The 15,423-nt window shown below is 39.3% G+C and overlaps 1 protein-coding gene across 1 annotated transcript in view; it reads left to right on the top strand.

The window, feature by feature from the left end:
* Positions 1 to 15,423, top strand: part of LOC140735572 (uncharacterized) — a 288,689-nt gene that overhangs the window by 262,862 nt on the left and 10,404 nt on the right. Inside the window, exons 69-72 of the mRNA XM_073060773.1 lie at positions 1,118 to 1,280; positions 6,610 to 6,719; positions 12,739 to 12,861; positions 13,268 to 13,409. Of these exons, the coding sequence (XP_072916874.1) occupies positions 1,118 to 1,280; positions 6,610 to 6,719; positions 12,739 to 12,861; positions 13,268 to 13,409 (538 nt within the window). The remainder of the gene's footprint in view (positions 1 to 1,117; positions 1,281 to 6,609; positions 6,720 to 12,738; positions 12,862 to 13,267; positions 13,410 to 15,423) is intronic.

Raw genomic sequence — 15,423 nt, 5'->3', positions numbered from 1 at the left:
GATTATTGCATTGAACTGCTGCTAAGTTAACAAATTTCAAATCACATGCCAGTGATAATAAAACTGATTCTGATTCTGATTCGAATGTCACTGAATTATTCTCGCAATTCAAAGTTGCATCATTTCAATTGAAATCTTTGCAAAAATGCTTGTGGTTCTATTGAAATCACTTTATGTCTCAAATCATTAACCTTAAAATATATTGGTTAATTTAGAGTGGACTCTAGCATTCTTTTGAGAGAGAAGCAGAGTTATTGTTTTAGATCAATGACCTTTCATTCATACTGACAATGAGACGTTAACCTGAAATGTTAACTCTGCTTCTCCCTGTATGGATGCTGCTTGACCTGCTGAGTAGTTAAACAATCTTTTCATTTCGGATTTCCACCATCTTTAGTACTTTCTTCCACTTTTCCACCATTCCATCAATGGATTTGTTCTTTCTACAGTGCCTGTATAGTTAATTTATTCTGTTTTTAACCAAAAGGATTGTATGTGGACTCTTTACTAATTGTTATTCTGCTAACATTTCAGGATAATGAACTTTTGTGGGAAAGGTCTTGATAATTATTTATCTGACACATTAACTCCGCTCCTATGCCCATAGAGAATCCCTGACATACTGATTATTTCCAGTATTTTCTGCTGACTTCAAATTTGAAATGTCTGCTTTGTATTGCTTTTGTAGGAGAATGCTAGTGACTAATTGTAAGAAACCTTACTGTTGTAAATACATTCTTTAAACAAAAAAGAATATGTAAGTTACCAAAAAAATCCCATTGTTTTTCTTAAACCTCAGCTTTCCTTGAACTTGGTAAATATTTCTTCTTGCTATTTCAATGTGTAATTGGGTTTTGGAAAGCAGTGCAGTAGGTTTACAATCAAATAGTAATGTGAATTCTATTCTATTTTGTCAATATTTATCATTACATTGTGGTCCATTTCTGATCAAGTAATGTAGATGGTTCAATTTCAATCTGCCTTACCATTTTATATATGCTGGCTATCTTCTTTAGAGCTTTTTTAAGGTTTTGGATAATTGCATTTATTAAATAGAAATGGAACAATTAGGAAGTGCAATAGAAACTAAAGATATAAGACAAACTGTTTTCCATAGGTTGAAGAGAATTGCAAAGCCAGTGAATTGCCTCTGGTGAAGAATGGAGTAATGGTCAAACGGGATCGAAATGAAGTCAAAGTATCAGATCAAAGTGGAGTTACTGTATCTTGTGATATGCACCATGAATTCTGCAGTCTAACTCTTCCTGGGTGGTACCATGGTTAGTGTTTAGACCACAGTGTACTGTGTTGTTCACTTAATATTTAATATTCAATAATATTTGAGTAATCTTGTGTGCATATATACAAGAAAAAGTTTGTTAAAGTATAATTACCTGGTTTTCTACATTAATTACTCATAAAATATAGTGTGATCTTCATCTAAGTCACAATAGTAGACAAACACAATCTGCCTAAACAATTGTACTTCTCGTCAATACTGAGTACGCCACTTAATCAATCACAGTCTAGGTTCAAGAAAGTCTGGGATAATGCCTTCTGCAAAGCTAATTGGAGCACTATAAAAAAAGACGCATAAAGTTAGGTTACTGACAGCCTGTTTTTCTCAAGAAGGATCTATTCATGTGCACCATGCCTCGATCAAAACAACTTTCAGAGTACCTTTGAAGAAGAATTGTAGAGATGCATGAAGCTGGAAAAGGCTACAAAAGATTTCTAAAGACCTAAGTGTTCATCAGTACACAGTAAGAGAAATTGTCCACAAATAGAGGAAATTCAGTAGTGCTACTATTCTCCCTAGGAGTGGGCGTCCTACAAAGATCACCGCAAGAACACAACGTGCAATATTGAAGGAAGTGATAAAGAACCCAAGGGTAACAGCAAAAGACCCACAGAAATCTCTAGAACTTGCTAAAGGCTCTGTTCATGTGTCCACTATAAGAAAAAACACTGAACAACAATGGTGTTCATGGAAGAACACCACAAAGGAAACCTTTGCTCTCCAAAGTAAGCATTGCTGCACATCTCAAATTTGCAAAAGACCACCTGGATGGTCCACAACACTTCCAGGACAATATTCTGTGGACAGATGAGACAGAAGTTGGACTTTTTGGCAGAAATGTACACCACAATGTTTGGAGGGTAAAAGGCACTGCACATCAGCTCATCTCAACTGTGAAGCATGGTGGAAGGAGCATCATGGTTTGGGGCTTTTTTGCTGCCTCAGGGCCTGGTCAGCTTGCAATTGTTGAGAGAACAATGAATTCAAAATTGTATCATGACATTTTATAGGAGAATGTCGGGATAGCGGTCCATCACCTGAAGCTTAATAGAAGTTGGATGATGCAACAAGACAACGGTCCAAAACACAAGAGTAAATCAACAACAGAATGGTTTAAAAAGAAGAAAATTCGTGTTCCGAAATGGCCAAGTCAGAGTCCAGACTTTAACCCAATTGAGATGCTGTGGAAGAACCTGAAGAGGCCTATTCATGCAAGGTATCCCAGGAATATTGATGAACTGGAACAGTTTTGTATGGAGGAATGGTCTAAAAGTCATACTTGCCATGGTGCAAGTCTGATCCATGGCTGCAGGAAATGTTTGGTGGAGGTTATTGGTGCTAAAGGAGGTTCTACCAGGTATTAAATACAAGGGTTCACATACTTTTTCCAGCCTGGACTGCGAATGATTAAACAATGTGTTCAATAAAGACATGAAAAGTACAATTGTTTGTGTGTTATTAGTTTAGGCAGATTGTGTTTGTCTATTATTGTGACTTAGATGAAGACCAGACAACATTTTATGAGTAATTAATGCAGAAAAGCAGGTAATTGCAAAGGGTTCACCAACTTCTCTTGCAACTGTGTATTCATTGTGTTATTAAGCATGTTTGTTTATTTAAATAATTAATTAAGGGTTGTATATAAATAAATGTTAATTGAATTCATTATCACGCTACTATGTGATATGTGCACACCTCTTAAAGTAAACTCGAAGTTAGACCTGCACTTCGAAATTCTGTGTCTTCCTTTGAATTAGTTTAATGTTTTGAACTTACAAAACATAACATACTGTGCTGACCACATTACAAATGATTATATCATGCTGAAAACTGATGGAGCTGAAGTTTTTATTAGTCTTGGTAGAAGATTATAAACACAATCGTCAATATACTTAGAAATAATGTCTTCCACTGCTGGGTTAGTTTGAAAGACACTGTATTTGAATATAACATTTAAATAATTTTACCATCTAGTTCAATATTTTTAAATATTTGCTACAATTGCATTTCATAACACTTAGATTTTACTGTCCTTCTAACTGTCGATGATTTGCTCTTAGGCTGGTAAATATCATGCCATTATTCATTTCGATTCAAGAATCTAATTATTTTTGTAAATATTGTCTATTTTTATACCTGATAACATGCATTTTTTGAAGTATTAACTCTAATGTAAATGGCAAGGTTACACTTACTTCTTTACCTGATGCAGGCCTCTAGTTCGTAGTCATTCCCAATACACCAGCTCACACCAAGTCTCATTCACCTATTATGTATGAGATTTCTGGCCTGCAGTGGATTTCAGCCCTCTGTATTAAAATTGTTTGTTTATTTATTTATTTGTTTATTGACATACAGCATGGAGTAAGCCCTTGCGGCCCTTCAAGTCACGCCACCCAGCAATCCCCTGATTTACCCCTAGCCTAATCACAGGCCAATCTATAATGACCAATTAACCGACCGGTCGGTACATCTTTGGACTGTGGGTGGAAACCCATGCAGTCATGGGGAGAATCTACAAACTCCTTATAGACAGCGGCAGGAATTGAACCCTGGTCGCTGATAACTGTAAAGCACTGTGCTAATCATTACGCTACCATGCCACCCCCTTGTTTGCAAATTTCTTCAGCACCTATTTCCATCCCATATCTGATGTGCTCCTCGGCTCCAATAGTTGTTATTAAGTATCCTTCAATACTTAATTACTTAATTATTTGCTAGCCATACTTACAAGACTTCAAGGTGCGCAGCTCCCTCCTAAAAGCACATCCCCTCTCTTTTAAGTGGTTCTTTATAATTCTTTGACATGCTTTGAATCAAATGCCTTAATGCAATATAAGGATGGCTTATCTGATTGAAACTTTCAAAGTTCTGGCAGGGCCGGACAGGCTGAATGCGAGGACAGTGGCTGGGAGGGTTAAATCGAATATTGCAGACTTGGGTTTTAAGGTAGCGCACAGGAAGTGCTGGTCAGGCAGCATCTATGGAAATGAATGAACAGTCGACATTTCAGGCAAAGACACTCCACTCCGATGGCATGAGCAACAATTTCTCCAATTTTTGGTCATTTATTCATTTATTTCCCTGTTCCTTCCCTCTTCAATTCCCCATTCTGGCCTCTTACCTCCTCACTTGCCTATCACCTCCCCCGGTGCTCCTCTTCCTTCCTTTTCTCCTATGGTCTACTCTCCTCTCCTATCTGATTCCTTCTTCTCTAGCCCTTCCACCTATCACCTCCCAGCTTCTTACTTCATCCCCCCTCCCCTACCCATCTGGCTTCACCTATCACCTTCTAACTTGTCTGCATTCGTCTCCCCTCTCCTCCTTATTCTGACATCTTCCGTCTTCCTTTCCAGTCCTGACTAAAGATCTCAGCCTCAAACATCAACAGTTTATTAATTCCCGTCGGTGCTGCCTGACCTGCTGAGCTCCTCCAACATCTTGTGTTGTTTTCCTCTGGATTTCCAGCAATTGCAGAATCTTTTGTGTTCAGGAGATTTATGACTAAGGTGAAGACAAGCTTGTCTAAGCTAGTGGTGGACCTGTGGAATTCTCTGCCACAAAAGGTTGTAGAAGCTAAGCAACTGAGTTTATTTAAGACAATTGATAAATATTTCCTTATGTTTCCTGTTGTGGATTTTTCTTTGATAACACTTCTGTGAATTGCCTCAAGACATTTGCCATACTGGAGTGCTATGTGAATACAATTTGTTACTATGTCCAAACTATAATTGAGTAGTTTAATTTTTGAAGGGCTTTGAGTGCAGAAAAATTGTTCTGACTGCACTATGGAAAATTCAAACCAATCTCTCTCTCTCTCCCTCTCCCCCCTCCCTCTCTCTCCCTCCCCCCCCCCCCTGCATGTGTGGTGCAAAGTAAACCTCTGCATTAAAATGTAGCAGAGATTTTCTGACATTTGAGTCACATGATTAGATTGATTTAATATCGACTAGTAGCACATTGAAATAGGAAAGCAAAGGTACAAAACCACTACCTGTGGAACTCGTTGCCACAGGCGGCTGTGGAAGCCAAGTCACTGGGTATACTTAAGGCAGAGGTTGACAGTTTCTTGATTAGTCAGGGCATGAAGGGTTATGGCGAGAAGGCAGGAGATTGGGGCTGATGGGGTAGTCAGCTCTGATAAAATGGCAGAGCATACTCAATGGGTCAAGTCTGATGGTCTTATTGTCTAATCCTTTCATGAGGAAAATTGCTCAAGGAATCAACAGCTCTGCAATCCCAAAGTAGATGTCAGACTCAATGTAAACAAGAAAATGTTATTTTACAGTTTTGACTGTTAGTAGGGTGCTTTTGTCTGCGATTTCTGCATTGTATTACCATAAGATATAGGAGCAGAATTAGGCCATTCAGCCCATTGAGTCTGCTCCACCATTCCATCATCGCTGATCCTGGATCCCACTCAATTCTAAAGCAAATGGCATCTTCACAGCTTGTGGATTTTAGTAGTGCTTTGAAACATTCCAAAGATGCTTGGTTCATAACAGATATATTAATTTTGTATCATTCTCTGTGGTGTTTTATTATAAAATTGTAGGCCATAAAGTTAAACCATTAAAACTAGGCACAGGTGTAGACCAACCAACCCTACAAACCTGTTCTGCCATTCAATGTATTCATCATTGAACTTCTACCTCAGTTTTATACTCCCATTCTGTCCTCGTATCTACCAATGTATTTTACATCCAGAAATCTATTTGATCCTTCTTAAGGATATTCAATGACTGTCTTGACAAACTGTAATGGTAACGAGTTTCACAAGGAGAAATTTCCCATTGCTCAGTGGAGGTGACAAGGCTGAGGTGAGGAGAACTTTATAAATCACCCACCGAGTGAACACATTTCTCCTTATCTCAGCACAACAAGTGAAAGATTTCTTCCTCACATACATTTGTCTAGCGCTGACAGAATTCTGTAAGTTTCAATTAGATTTTCTGTCATTCTTGCAAGTTCTTCTGAAGGTACTTGCCTTCACTTGGGCAAGTTTCCAGAGGGTCACTTGTACCAGGAGAGCTCCACACTCACAAAAATTCATTGTTAAACTTTGGTCATGAAGTGCAGAAAATCAGAGAAGAAAATCCCCCAGCAGGGTTTAGGCAGGGGAGTAGACCAAATTTAGTTTAATTTTATGTCTCCTTAAATGACCACAATCAGTACAGTTATAAATGTTTCTCTTTTTAATAGTAGTTGTTTTTAATCATCTGAACCCTCCTGTCATTTATTATGAAACTGCTAACTGTAGGAAGTAATATCTTGACAGTTGTTATACTTGCGTTTACCTGTGTTTGCAGGTATATCAGCTGGTCTGTTTGGAACTAATGATAATGAAGCTGGAAATGAATTCACTCTACCCAACCACTCACAAGCAGAGAATGTGCAAGAGTTTGCAGAAGAATGGCAGGTAAAGTACTGATTCCAACACACCAGGAGAGGTTCATAATCACTGTGATTCTCTCGTTACAAATTGCAACTTTAATGCAATATAGATATGCAGCATATGCACAGCCAATGCTGATTTTGTTATATTAACCAATGGGATAGACTTGGATTTGTATTTTCAAAGAGCTGCTGCCTCAGTTCTCCGGCGTCACAGGTTCAATGCTGAACACATATCGAGTTTGTATCTTCTCACAATGCTTGCCTGAATTTCCCTCGGTACTCCATGGTTCTTCCACATTCCAAAGATGCAATGGGTTGAGAAGTTGATTGGCTACTTTAAAATACTGTACCTAGGTGGTAGGACATGAGATGGCAGGTGTTGACGGATGTAAAAGTAAGAATAGGTTACCAAGAATAAGTGGGGGGATGAGACTGATACAATTGTTCTGAGAGCTAGCATAGATTGATGGGCCAATAGGCATCCTGTGTTGTAAGGGAATATGAATACAAAATATGTAAAGGTATATTGCATCCAGATCTGATAAATACTGATTATTGTTAAGTCAAAATTTGTTCAGTAATGTGTCAGACTACATGGGTAATGCAAAAACCAATGACTCCAATCAAATTTTCCCAATATTAATATAATAATTTTCCTGCCCAAGTTTGTGTAAGCCTCACATAACTCAGTTTAGGGCTAACTTTTGAGTGCATTAGCTGCTGCCAGGAAAGATGAAAAAAAATGAAAATACTGGAAAACCTCCAGTTAATGAGATGGCATCTGTGAAAAGAACTGATGAAGGCAATCAAGATTAACACTGTTTCTCATTTCGTAAGTACTGCCTCACTTACTGAGTGTTTCCAGCAATTTCTACTTTTATTTCAGATTTCCAGCATCAGCATTTTTTTTTCATTTCCAGAAGAAATAGGATTCGAAGAGACTGGATTGATCCGTCAACTGAAAGTACTTGATTTACTGTGGTGGATCTGGCTTTCTATTTGCATCATAATATATGGCCCAGTATATATTTTATGTATATCACCTCATCAGTGATGTGTCCTGGGGTCATAGAGTGTATCTGGCCTTTCAACATCACATGCTCTTGCCCAGGTGACCCAGCCAGAGTTGATCAGGCCCACAGGACACTCCTCTTCATCCATAGCCATCTGGAGGCTTGCACAGCCTCTGTGAAAATCCTCTAAAGGCTCTTTTCTTTGCAGGCCCCATAATGCCTAGGAGAGAGTTGGCTCTGCACAGTGAGCAGCCAGCAAAACCTCCACACCCCGCTTCTATAGGCTCACATCGTACAATAACAGCCTTCCAGACTGATGCACCATCAATAACTCACGCTGAGACTTAGGAAGTGAGATATCGGCTTTTATTGACTGGAAGAATAAACAGCACTACATCCTGGGGAAAATGAGGGAGAGCAGCAGCCCACAGTCGCCTTTATACAGGGGTCTGTGGGAGGAGCCACAGGAGCAGTCAGACAGGTATATCTAGTTCACCACACAGACATTTTACTCTCCCCCTCGAGTTGCACACGCAGTGTATGTGTGGAGATGTTTGCACCACAAGCTGAGATTCATTAGGCCAATGTTAGCTCACAGTGATGCCCATTGACAGTGGGAGATGACCTTGCAGGTCAGTCTGATATTAATTACCTGACTTCAGTTGAATCCCAGTAGTCAGCTGACCAGCAACAGGGAGAGGGATGAAAATCATTGACTAAAAGGTCACCCACAGGATTAGAAGAAAAATCGTGACACATATATAAAGTGGTGTTTGTAGGGTTTTGTAGACAGGGAGGTTAAAGTCAATGAGACCTCAAATCTCCTTGTGGACTCGAAGAATGATTTTGTTCCTGACCAACATTCCCTCTTTTTTTACAGCTGTGAGGACCAACCATTGTTCTGACCAACCATTATTTTACACTGTGTGACACTTTAAATGTTTTTTTTGTCGTCGGATGCATTCTATGAATATTTAGAACAAACAGGTGCAAGACAACAAATGCTATGTGCCCAAGAGTATCTCAGTTACTGCATGGCCACCCCAGGCACGTAGAAGGAGCAGTGCCTGAAGATATCTACAAGAAGTCTCATTTCAAAGTCAGATGCATTCCATGATGACTTAGTGGCACAAGAATGATTTTGTATTAATGAATAAAATGCTAGGTTGCTTCTGGGCTTCTAACATCTTTGACATGAATCAAGGGGAGATGTAAAATTCTCCTTACTTATTTGATATATTAAGATTTCAGTTATTTATTTATCTATCTATCTATCTATTTATTTATTTAGAGATACATCCCTTCAGGCCCTTCAGGCTGCACCATGGCAACCCTGATTTAACTCTTACCTAATCACGGAATCACGGGACAATGTACAATAACTAATGAATCTCTACGGTACACTTTTGGACTGGGGGAGGAAACCAGAACCCCTGGAGAAAACCCTTGCATTCCACAGGGAGAACACACAGAGGATGCTGGGATTGAACTCCAAGCCCCAATGCCCCGAGCTGTAATAGTGTCGCGCTAACCACCACGCTACCATGATGCCATAAAAATACAAGAAAGTAGCTTTTTGCTTGCTGTCCGTTTGCCCTCTCTCTGATCAGTCACATATTTAATCTCATTTCCTTGGCTCTCTATTCCGTTGTGATATATTTATTCATTGTTTTATTTATAGCTTTTATAGATTATTCTTTCATACTATCTTTGGCAACTTTGCAATCATGAACATTTTTTCCAATTGAAGAATTGAAAACATGGGTTAGATTTAGTATTGGATTTATTTTTAAGTAGAATTTTTTACACTCTACTTTTTTGTTGTTGTCATATGCATACAGTGAATATTTAGGCATCTTAGTTAGTGCACGGCCACCCTGCGCACGTGCGCTACGTAACGTTCAGCCCAAACGCTAGAGTGTTGTTGCTTTCCCTATAGCTGGTCTGTGCTGGATGTCTGCAAGACTAAAACTTGTTTTTTCATTTGTTTATCCAAATAATTATTTAAGTCTTGTATTCAGTGTTCCAATATTCTGTAAGAAAAAGGAACGGTGAGAGGTTTAGGGAGGTAATGCTGGAAAAGAAACTTTGGGAGTAACTGCTTCATCAAAGGACAAGGGACAATGGAGAGGAAGATTTCTCTTTGTTTATTAAAATAATAATGTAGGTTAGTGCACTATATAAATTACTTCACTACCATTGCGGAAAGGTAAATTTTACTAATTTCAGAGAAATTCTCAGCACACCTTTTCTCTCTGGATTTAAAACTGATAAAGGACATGTCTTGAATGATAGCCTCAGATAATGTTAAATAATGAGATGCAAAAGGAAGTGCAGATCACTGGGGATCTGATTAATACACTTTTCAGTCATGCTTAATTGCAACATTTAAAAGGCATTTGGATAGGTACATGGCTGGGAGGGTGTACAGGATTATGGACAGAACATGGGCAACTGGGACTAGCAGGGAGGCAGCATGCACCAGTTGGGCCAAAGAGCCTGTTTCCATACCATATTTCTCTGTGGCTCTATATATCAAAACGATAGGGCAATGTAAGTCATCTCTAATACGATGTTGAATGGAGCATGCGACACTACCAAGGCCAAGGAACGATCTTGAACGTACCTTAGACAAGGTGCATTTCATGTGCTGTAATCCTCATTGTAAAACTCGGATGCCTGAAAATTGTCAATCATTTACAGCTACACGAGCAAGGTGGGATATGGCAACCAAACCAATTTCCTGCGTAAGGGGCTTCTGATGGGAATTTCAGTCCTCCAGAAAGCATTCAAGGATGGGCCTTGCGCCACCCCTTCGAAGAGCGTATGAATGAAGTCAAGTGTGGTTGAAAACAAGGTTCAGTTTGAAACGTTGTGGTGGAAAGAGACCTGTAGAAGAGTTGGAAATTAGAAGGAGTGGTGTTGGGCACAGTGATGGGTCAGGAGAGTGGTGTTGGGCGCAAGTGATTGGTAAGGGGGAGGGGTGGTGTTAGGCCCAAGTGATGGGTAAAGGGTGGGGATGGTGTTAGACCCAAGTGATGGATAAGAAGTGGAGGTGGTGTTAGGCCCAAGTGATGGGTAAGGAGTGGGGATGGTTTTAGACCCAAGTGATGGGTAAGAAGTGGAGGTGGTGTTAGGCCCAAGTGATGGGTAAGGGGTGGGGGTGGTGTTAAGCCCAAGTGATGGGTAAAGGGTGGGGATGGTGTTAGACCCAAGTGATGGGTAAGAGGTGGAGGATGGTGTTAGACCCAAGTGATGGGTAAGAGGTGGAGGGTGGTGTTAGACCCAAGTGATGGGTAAGAGGTGGAGGATGGTGTTAGACCCAAGTGATGGGTAAGAGGTGGAGGGTGGTGTTAGACCCAAGTGATGGGTAAGAGGTGGAGGTGGTGTTAGGCCCAAATGATGGGCAAGAGGGTTGTTGGCCCAAGTGATGGGTAAGGTGGGGATCTGTTGTTGGGGATCATTGTAGATAGATTTGATAATCAAGCAGACAAACTTGGGATCTCTGAACTGGTTAACTTATTAATCTGATACCTATTTGACTGAAAAGAAAATTAACCACTGCAATTAAAAATATATTTCTGATCTGAGATTTTAATGATTATGATTTCTGTATTCATTTTTTCAGTTTGCATTGAGATACTTTAGTTTCTAAAGTAAACTAAACCTACTGAATAAAATTGTAATGTTATGTTATAATATTTATTTCCTCTTTGCATTGAATTGCATCAGTCAGTAGAAAGTGCCACCTGGAAAAGATCCAGTGTCGTTTAGTTGTCTGCCAGCCAATTCTCCTCTGGAAGTTTTTTATCATTCTGATTATTAATTTTAAATATAAAACAAAGTATCCGTTCATAACATATCCTCTTTTTACTTCAGTTATGTCCATAGAACAGTGTTCTAATTATTATGTGAAATCTAATCAATTAAAGTTCAGTCTGGGGATGGGCTGGAAATCGTGGATCATAATGTTCAAGAGGGTGCCGGGATAATTGAAGTTCAACTGGTTTTAAAGCAATGGGGTACTATCTGAGCAACACACACAAAATGCTGGTGGAACGCAGCAGGCCAGGCCCGAAACGTTGACATTGCTTCTTGTTACAGATGCTGCCTGACCTGCTGCTGTGTGTTGCTTGAATGTCCAGCATCTGCAGATTTCCTCGGGAGTACTACCTGAGATGTTATTTTCAAAGTTCAATGTAAACGTTACTATCAAAGTACATATATGTCACCATGTACAACCCTGATGTTCATTTTCCTGTGGGCATTCTCAGCAAATCTACGGGATAGTAACTGTAACCGGATCGATGAATGATCAACCAGAGTGCAGAAGACAACAAACTGTGCAAATGCAAATACAAATAAACAGCAATAAATAATGAGATAAAAAGTCCTTGAAAGTGAGATCATTGGTTGTGGGAACATTTCGATGTTGCGGGAAGTAAAGACGAGTGTAGTTATCCCCTTCTATTCAAGAACCTGATGTTGAGGGGTAGTAATTGAACCAATGCTGGTAATATATTCATTTAATGCGTTAAGAACCACTTTTGATTTATCTGTGAATGAAAGACCATGGAGTATCATTCTCTTTGATCTACTGGACATCTATACATTTGTACTTGAGAGATGTCATTTAATGTTGAGTGAGCAATGAAACCAGTACTTAGTGGAGATGAACCTTCCACCACTTTCAATTTGTTTTATTGGATTTGTCACTGCATGATATTCAGTTGCTGAATTTATAGAAAGCTTTCTGTGTTAATAAACACATTTTTGTACTGTCATCTTGTACAAAGCAGCACTACAATTTTGGCAAAACATTCATCCAGTTCATACTCTCATGAATATTGTATGTTTGTAATCCATCAACAACTCTCTCCTGTTCATGATGACCAGACCAGACTAGCATAAGCATCACTATTGAACTAATGACCATTAGGCACAAAGTGCGGTATATTCTCCTAAATAAACAGCAGTTTTTCTTTCTGTTGGATCATGCTAACTATCTTGTTATTCCATCTCTAATAGATTGATGCAGTGTGTCACGCTAGGGACAAGAAGATTAAGCAGTGCTTTGACAGTACTCTTCAATACTTCTGCAAAACTTTATTCAAAGGCACTTACTCGCCTCTCAGAAACTGTTTCAAAGTGGTAAGTCACTGTACAGTGTTGATGACATAAATACTCAGTTTAGTTAGCAGGGTGGCACAGTAGCACAATGCTTTACAGTACCAGTAACCCCGGTTCGATTCCCATTGCTGCCTGTAAGGAGTTGTATGTTCTCCACGTGACCATGAACGTGATCACATTCCAAAGATGTACCAGTTGGTAGGTTAATTGGTCATTGTAAATTGTCCTGTGATTGGGCTAGGATTAAATTGGAAGATTGATTGGTGACACCGGGGGATAGGTTCCATGCTGTATGCCAATAAATTGAAATTTCATATAGTTGTGTTATTGTTCATATGTAATGCAGTCATCAGATCATTTGATGTGCACTTTGGTTGCAAAACTTTATTTTTAGAGATTTTGACAATAAGAGTTGTGTGCATTTCAGGTAGACCCAGCTCCTTTCTATGACATGTGCCTGAACGATGTGTGTGAGTCCTCAGATCTTCAGGCCGGCTGTAGCCTTGCAGCGGCCTTTGTCCACTTGTGCAACCGGAATTTTGTTCCTCTGCAACTTCCATCACAGTGCGGTAAATCTGACCAGTTTTCATAGGAACGATAAATAAAGTAACAGTAATGCATGGTGGTGCTGATTTACAGGCTCTTGGAACTAGCAAACTGAATTTTCTCAAAAAGACAGTTACTGTTTTCTTCTTCAAGGCTGTGTGACCCCAAAATCCTACTTTTAGAGGTATCTTTCAGTAGCCTAGTGATAGGGTCGCATCGCACTGAATTTCCCAGGAGGAAGGAAAAACAGTTAATAACAATATGCATAGCTTGATTTAAATAGGATGATTGAGGAAAGAAGCAATTGCCCTTTTTAGTCCCTGCTTGTCTACACAAAATGGTCAATCTGAAATTAACTCAAATACTTGGAAATTCCCTTTGTGGCCATTGGATGGCAGGTAATTGACCATTTGAACCTAGGACCTCACTTACTACTGAACAGATTTTATGCAATGTGCATTCTAACAGCATATGGCTTATAAAGCAAATGTTCTAAGTCCATTCTAGGCTCAGGAGATCACAGGAGAGTGGGAGAAAAACCATGGATAGAATGGACGGGTACCTGAGTCAGGTACCCGTCCTCAGGTACCTGACGGGATAGGATGTTAGTTGGGTGCAATGATCAATTGGTTATGATAGGTCAGAGTGCTGAGATTAGTGGCCAGGTTAATACATTTGATAGAACACTGGGGTTGAAATGAAGTTAAGCAGTGATCATAAACTTGATAACCTTGACGGGATTTAATTGAAAGTGGACTTGCCTGATCTGAGTTCCCAGCGCTGGGCTTCAACCTACTCTGTTCTAAGACAAGTGCGTTGAATGCATAACTCACCAGTGGATGCCGACAAGGAACCAGCATGAATATTGTGATCCACATCATAAAACTGATTTGTTATTCCCATTTCCATTGAGGCACACAATAACACTATGATTTAATTGCTTGGCAATTACACTTATTTCCTGATAGTTGGTAAACTACTCCAGAAATCAAAAGCCAAAATGCAGAGTTTTAATTCACCAGATTTATTTAAGGGATATTTATAGAATTAAAGCTAATAGATCTTTGGATGAACAAATTCTTCCTAATCCTTTCTTCTTCCCCTTAACTCTGCAAATATCTACCCTTTACTCTAATGCTACCAGATGCAGTTTCACTTTACTATCTATTAAACCTATCACAATTGTGAGCCGCTCTATGAAATCTCCCTTATTAACCTCCTTTACGAAACTGTAAGAACAAAACTAAGAACCCTTGACATTTGCACCATTCCAGTTAATCTCCTTCAGAACAACACACCCAAAATGCTGGAGGAACTCAGCAAAGCAGGAAGCATCTATGGAAAAGAGTAAAACAGTCAATGTTTCTCCCCGAGACCCTTCATAAGTCCAACTTCGGAAGAATATTGATAATGGCTGGGGTCACCCATCTTAAAGACACTGCCCAGAAGAAGGCAATGGCAAACCACTTCTGTAGAAAGATTTGCCAAGAACAATCATGGTCACAGAGACCGTGATCGGCCATGTCATACGATACAGCACAGGATAATGATGGGTGCTGACTTAAAAACGTTGATTCTATCTTATGAATTCAATCAAATGTAAATCCAGAAGCAGACGAGAAGTGGAACATTTGGATGATCTAATGAGGATTAAGATGCATCTTTCATCTGGAAGTGAAATTAATCTGGACAGTGTTTATAGACAATGGATTTGTGATAAAGACAGACAAGAAAGAGTTTACGCAACATGAAAGATTTCCTTTGCTGTACCATATTTCATGATATCCTTCAATTAAAAAATAAATCCAAAATATGTGATTATTCAATTTTCATTCTGATCATTCATAATATGTATAGTGCAGAAAAATTAAAATGATACAAGTTTTCAGTCCATGTTAGAATTACCTGCTCAGAGAAACGGTTGGTCCGTGCAGCAGTAAAAGAATATTAGAGGGAACATTGGATGGCTCTGATAAGTATTTCAGAATAGCAGGCAAAGGGTATTCAGTAAAGCTTGATGAATGACCAGGAGACACC

Source organism: Hemitrygon akajei, chromosome 11 (genome assembly GCF_048418815.1).
Source record: "Hemitrygon akajei chromosome 11, sHemAka1.3, whole genome shotgun sequence".
NCBI classification, from domain to species: domain Eukaryota; kingdom Metazoa; phylum Chordata; class Chondrichthyes; order Myliobatiformes; family Dasyatidae; genus Hemitrygon; species Hemitrygon akajei.
The sequence above is the reverse complement of the archived record's forward strand: the minus strand, read 5'-3'. Positions and strand labels throughout refer to the sequence as shown.